The 6,000-nt window shown below is 34.5% G+C and overlaps 1 protein-coding gene across 2 annotated transcripts; it reads right to left on the minus strand.

Moving 5' to 3' along the window:
- Positions 1 to 2,405: 2,405 nt before the first annotated feature.
- LOC140879483 (V-type proton ATPase subunit E-like) lies at positions 2,406 to 5,245 on the minus strand. Of its 2 annotated transcripts, XM_073283213.1 has the most exons (6): positions 4,920 to 5,226; positions 4,722 to 4,822; positions 4,115 to 4,295; positions 3,733 to 3,929; positions 3,547 to 3,646; positions 2,406 to 2,820 (listed from the first exon to the last, which is right to left on the minus strand). In XM_073283213.1, the coding sequence occupies exons 1-6, from the start codon at positions 5,019 to 5,021 to the stop codon at positions 2,785 to 2,787; spliced, it is 717 nt and encodes a 238-aa protein (XP_073139314.1). In that variant the 5' UTR covers positions 5,022 to 5,226; the 3' UTR covers positions 2,406 to 2,784. The 2 variants fall into 2 exon arrangements, with proteins under 2 accessions (XP_073139314.1, XP_073139313.1); XM_073283212.1 differs by having other exon boundaries at positions 2,406 to 3,646; positions 4,920 to 5,245.
- Positions 5,246 to 6,000: the final 755 nt, after the last annotated feature.

The raw sequence follows: 6,000 nt of genomic DNA on the forward strand, positions 1-6,000 counted from the left end.
AGGTTTATTTATACTGACTTTTAATTACTGTCTTGTGGAAAAATGGAGGGATAGTATCAATTGTAACCTATAAAAATAAATGATTATGTATTATTTTCATAAATTTGTTAAGAAAAAAATACATAATCATTTATTTTTAAAGGTTGCAAACACTATTTAATTATTGCAAAGATAAAGAATTTTGAAAAGAAAAAAGACAGGAAAAATGTGTATTTTCTCCTCTCTTGATAACTACATGGAAGCTGTTCATATTCGAAACAAATTAAGCTAAGCAATAATTTTAATTATGTAATTAATAAGTTTCCTTTATTAGCAACTTGTCTAGCTAGGGTGGGGTGGTATTTTAATTTTAGGCCTCGAGACCACGAGTTTGCAAGAAACTCATTATTGACCTTCACTTATTTTTAAAATCAGTACTGCTCCACCATAATTATTATGTTTATGTACACTCATCGCAAGTTTAAATTTTAATTATGTTTCTTTAAAATGTTACTTGTTACAACTATTTACACTGGTGGTATTAGAACAAATCAGGTCGATTGAGTTCAGTTTACTTATCTCTGAAGTTGGATATATATCATCATGTTTAAATCCCATATATATATATATATATATATATATACATTGCAAGTTAAGACATATGCGACGTAGTATTGTAGTAACACATATGGATGTGTTTGTAACAACATACAATAAATGGGAGTCTGGCATAGCAGTGTAATCTAAGCCTAAAAATAGCAAAAGTTTTATTACCTCATTACTACCCATTAGTTGCCTTAGCTTTAATGTCCAATCTGATGGCAGTTACGGCCATTACTGGGATTTGAATTCCTCCGATCCATTGCAAGTTTGCATACATGAATGACTTAACCAACTATATATGTCAGCAATGAATATGGGGAAGCTAATTAGTACAATATTATTGAAGTTTTCTAATAAAAATTTTGATTCTGCCAGCAAACTTCTTGTGATCATTCCATATGTTTATTTAATTTTTCAGCACCTTTTCTTCTACCACACCTTCTCTTCTTTATTGCAATTCAATTCAACTATACAATTATTCCAGCTCTGGTTGTATCCGTAATCAATTCCGGGATTAAATGAAGGGACTCTCACTAATTCTTGGTCTATATATATTGACCTTGATTGAAGCCATGGAACCCAAATCAGAGGAAACAGAAAGAAAAGAAAGAAAACAGCACCCTTTTCAAGATTCATTAATTCTAAGCCTGATATTTTGCATATCTCGGCTTCAAACTCTTTCTTGAAATCTAGTTGCTTTATTAAAAGGTGAAAATCTATATTGCATTTTCTTGTTTTAACTTACTGTATTTGATGCTTAATATATATAGATTTAAGATGGTTTCATTTTAAATGTTGGGCACTTGCAGATCAGCAGGATGAATTACAGAGCTGAGAGTCCTAAGCTGGAGCTGAAATTGCACTTGTCACCACCAAGGGATCATCATCATCTTATAAGACAAGATGTGTCGCCTAATGGGTCGATATCTTCGACGGACGTGTCCTCACGAAGTTCGTGTGTGTCATGGGAGAACAGCACGGGTGAGAATCACCGTTACTCGACCAGCCCGGAGGCGAACTCGATGATGCTGGTGGGATGCCCTCGTTGCCTCATGTATGTGATGCTGATGGAGGAAGATCCCAAGTGTCCCAAGTGCAAGAGCACTGTTTTGCTGGATTTTCTGCACGAGGATAGAAGCAGGAAATCCAAGAAGTGAAATGCCTCATATGCCCTCCTAATGTGTCGATGCAAAATTTGCAAATTAGTCTTCGTTTTCCCCGAAAAAAAATGGCTTTATTTTTCATCTCTATGTTTTTGTTTTTCTTTTTGTTTTTTGGGGTTTTTTTGTTTTTGTTTTTAGGGGATGAAGGAAGAGGAGTGAATCTAGGGTGTTTTTGTTTTTGTTTTTTTTTTTTTAAGCTTTTGGGTTTGTTTATTTTCGTTTACTCTGATGTATTGACAAAATATTAGATATTTCAATGTGCTCAATTTCCTTCAGTTTTTGCATGCATTGCCAAGTTTTGTATGTTAGAATGTGATTTTTATTCTCAAAAAGAGAAAAAAGTTTGTGTGTTAGAACTGATGCATGGCCATGATTCGGACAAGAGTAGATAAGTAAGCATGAAACTTTATGATTAATAAGGAATCAGTATATTTAAGCAATATTGTTTGTTGTGCATATTTTTTGAGTGATTTTATAGGGTTAAACCCGAAGTTTGTGCGTATGTTTTTTTTTTTTTTTTTTCTGAAACAACTAAAATTTAGGACAAAAATGTAAAATAATACAGTAGCTGTTGTGCATTTAATTTACAATTAATGTAAAATAACTGATTTTCTACAGAATAACAAACTAAAGAAATTATATATGGGGGAAAAACAAGCATTGTAACATAACTATATAAGAAGTACATTTATTTTCGAAATTTAGACGTACATCTTTTAAAAGAGCAACACAACTGAATCTGATTTATTATCTCAGGTTAACATACACAACAATTGCACAACTGGGAAACTCAACATTAATACCAACATTCAAAGGTAAATTACCGGAGAGACGTTTTTTCTGCTCACTCAGATCAACTAAGAACCGTCGTGAGTTCACTGATGATAGGCAGCAGGCACTCAATGAATAAAAGGACGATAGTATAAGAGCACAGCATGAAACAATCCAGAAAGAAAGCCATCAAAAGACGATATATTTTACAAAATCTCACAAGAAATATTCACGCAGACATCGATTCATAAATACATGATTTGCATCATCAGGCAGCAATCCGACCAAACAGGCTCTTGCGTATCTGCAATTATACGCGAATTACATTACTTGAGGGGTATCGAATCAGTTATTTGAATACCGCACATTCAAGAATTTCCTCATCATGTAACAGTAGCTCATTCCATTTACTTTATTTTTCCTCATCCAAAATCACATTACCAAAAGCAAAGAGGAAAGCCACGAATCCCTGTTGGCTATCCAAGATGCATGTATTGTATATTCAAGAGGTTAATTTTGCATGTATAAGAAGTGCTCAAACACAAATCTGCATGTAAGGCCTATATATATATATATTCTCGAGAAACAAGTCCTTTGAACTCAATCCTTCCACAATTCCAGAACACACACTTACCTTTGCAGTGACTTTTTCATGGTGGAAGAGAATGTCAAGATCCCACGAAAGAATCATGTCGATAAAAGTAAGATTTCAGTCAATACCCCTTCATGATCTCTTTCATTACATATTTACATATTTCTAGTTTTAAAACATTTTCATTCCTTTTAGATTTTAATTTCACACGAATTACTCCAATGAACAGAGATCTTTAAAAGAGAGATGGAAGAAACGGTGGATAGGAAACAAGCATCCATGGAAAGGAAAAGAGTGATTTATACATGTCTTTACAAGAATTGAAAAGTAGATCCCCGATGTAAGATCAAGTTCATAGGTTGCATTTGTGCCCTTCAGCAAGTAGTTTAAGGAGCATGTAGAAAGGAAAAGGAGTGAATAGAATAAGCAGAACAGTACCTCAGGCAGTTTTTTACGAAATACAACATCGAGCCTAGCATCGAGAGTGTTCTCAAACACGATTTTCCCATCTCTAGAAGCCAAAACTACACCTCCGGAGCTAGATGGAACAGCATCATATTACAAGTTAGCAGCAGCCACCAGTAAGTAATAGATGTTAAACAGTAGATAGAGTTGCATTAATACCAGTATAGACCGTGCCCATTGTCATGAGCCGGAGCAGGTGGAAGGTGGACGCTGTCGATTATGATCTCAGGTGGATGAACTTTCGCCTTGTGAGCATACTCCTCCTTCGCCGAATCCAAGACAGATTCCACCAAGTGTAAGTCGTGATCTTTGCGACAGCGCAATAACACTGATGGCTCTTTCAGCCTCAATAGACTCTGAAATGCAAAAACACAGAGAGGGATTACTAGAGGATCGACATCTTACACTTACAACATCATGAATGTTACATATCAATATCCTCTCGGATGGACTCGGGAAATTTTTTAGAGGAAATTCATGCACAAAAAATTGAAATGATATCCGGTTCCTTGATTTTGCCACAATTAGGCTCATTTCAAACCTGAACAATTAGATCCTTGAGGAGATGCTCATAGCTATGATGATGATGGAGAAGGTGATGGTGGTGGTGATGGCTCACGTGCAACAATTCCTTTGATGCAGACTCCTTCATTGCATTAACCAAATCATCTTGAGCTTGAAGAACCTTGATTCGGGAAGCATTCAGCTGCATCGAGTATTCGCTGCAACACGTAACATCGCAGAACTAAAATGAGACAACAAAACATCCAGTATGATACCAAAATTCACCAATTAAGCTCCATTAGGTGTAAACAAGAATTAGCCTAAAAAAAATCAATCAAATCAAAGTCACTCTACGTTTCGAAATCGGTAACTTAATTTCAAGATCAAGCTAGCGTTCCAATCCAGTCCCAGATCTTCCAAGCAACAATGTAGAATAAAACAACATGATCAATTCAAGAACAGGATTCGGGATCAACAATGCGCACTCAGTACCCACAAAAAACAAAATCCTACATTCACACTCAATCAACAAACTCTACGGAATTGATCAGTTAGAAAAAGGAAATTATTTTTCCAACCCTCACAAGTAATGCAGAAACTTGAAAAAAGACACTTTTTAAAAACAAAAGAATATTGTACAATACATTTTCCTGCGGACTTGAATTTGTTTCTCTTTACGCTCATACTCTTGCCTTATCTTCTTCTTCTCCGCTTCAACTAGCTGCAACTTCCCGATGTTGAATTCCTGCGCAAAGAAACAACAAGATTTCACTAAACCATACAGAATGAGCTAAGTAAAACAAAACCCAAGTAAAATATATATATATATATATGTATGTTACTTCTTCGGCGGAAACAGAGATCTCGTTGGCCTTCTCCTGGGCTTCTTGGCGGATGAATCGAACCATCTGCTGGATCTGCTTGGATACATCGGCGTCGTTCATTGTCGGATCCGTACTGTTTGTTCCTCTTCCTCTTCTGAGACAAAAAAGAGTGGCACCACCCCTTGTCTGAGCTGGACCCTCTCACAGTTTTATGACAATTATTATTGCATGTGAATCACGCCACTCTCTCTCTATTCTCGCCCCCCATGTCACCTTCCAAATCATCCATAATATCTATCCACAATTCGCAACCAAAATATCAATCTTAACCCAATTTTTGTTAGCTCTTTGCATCTTTAGCCTCTCAAGTCTCAGCCGGAATTCGGAAATATCAATTTCAAGTTTTCTGATTTTTTTCATGAAAAATTTGTGAACAGGCCAAAAAAAGGAAAAAATATTTTAGACATGCACGTAAATCTATATATATATAAAATGCTAACTTGTGAATTTACATTTTCACCAAATTTTCCATTAATTTTTACATCTTATATCTTTATTTTTGAGGTTAAATTCGTCATTAGATAGTCCCTTCAGCTGCCGTAATAAATAAATTCATTTCTTATTTCCTATGTTGCCTTGGTAATCATATTACTTCAGCTTAGTCAATCTATATATATATAAAAGGCTAACTTTTCATTGTGAATTTACATTTTCACCAAATTTTCCATTAATTTTTACATCTTATATCTTTATTATTTAGGTTAAATTCGTCATTAAATAGTCCCTTCAGCTGCCGTAATAAATAAATTCATTTCTTATTTCCTATGTTGCCTTGGTAATCATATTACTTCAGCTTAGTCAATTAAAAATTGTTGGAATTTGTATTTTTTTAATTCAATTTAATAGCTTAGTCCTTTGAATTGTTGGAGTTTGAATTTATTTATTTAATTCAGTTTAACTAATGCCTCTTTATTGCCGATTGAAAATTGCTGGAATTTGAATTTTTAAATTCAGTTTAATAGCTTACTCAATTGAATTATTGGACTTTGAATTTATTTATTTATTTCAGGTTAATTAATGACTCTTTATTGCCAACTTT

This window comes from Henckelia pumila, chromosome 2, assembly GCF_033568475.1.
Source record: "Henckelia pumila isolate YLH828 chromosome 2, ASM3356847v2, whole genome shotgun sequence".
Classification (NCBI taxonomy): domain Eukaryota; kingdom Viridiplantae; phylum Streptophyta; class Magnoliopsida; order Lamiales; family Gesneriaceae; genus Henckelia; species Henckelia pumila.

What these genes read in the sequence shown, in the direction of transcription:
- LOC140879483 (XM_073283212.1), bottom strand. Translation starts at nt 5,021, where the DNA reads ATGAACGACGCCGATGTATCCAAGCAGATCCAGCAGATGGTTCGATTC. An exon ending in TCTCTGTTTCCGCCGAAGAA is followed by an intron (nt 4,823 to 4,919) that starts GTAACATACATA and finishes TTCTTTGCGCAG; the next exon opens with GAATTCAACATCGGGAAGTT. An exon ending in AATGGGCACGGTCTATACTG is followed by an intron (nt 3,647 to 3,732) that starts GTATTAATGCAA and finishes TGTTCCATCTAG; the next exon opens with CTCCGGAGGTGTAGTTTTGG.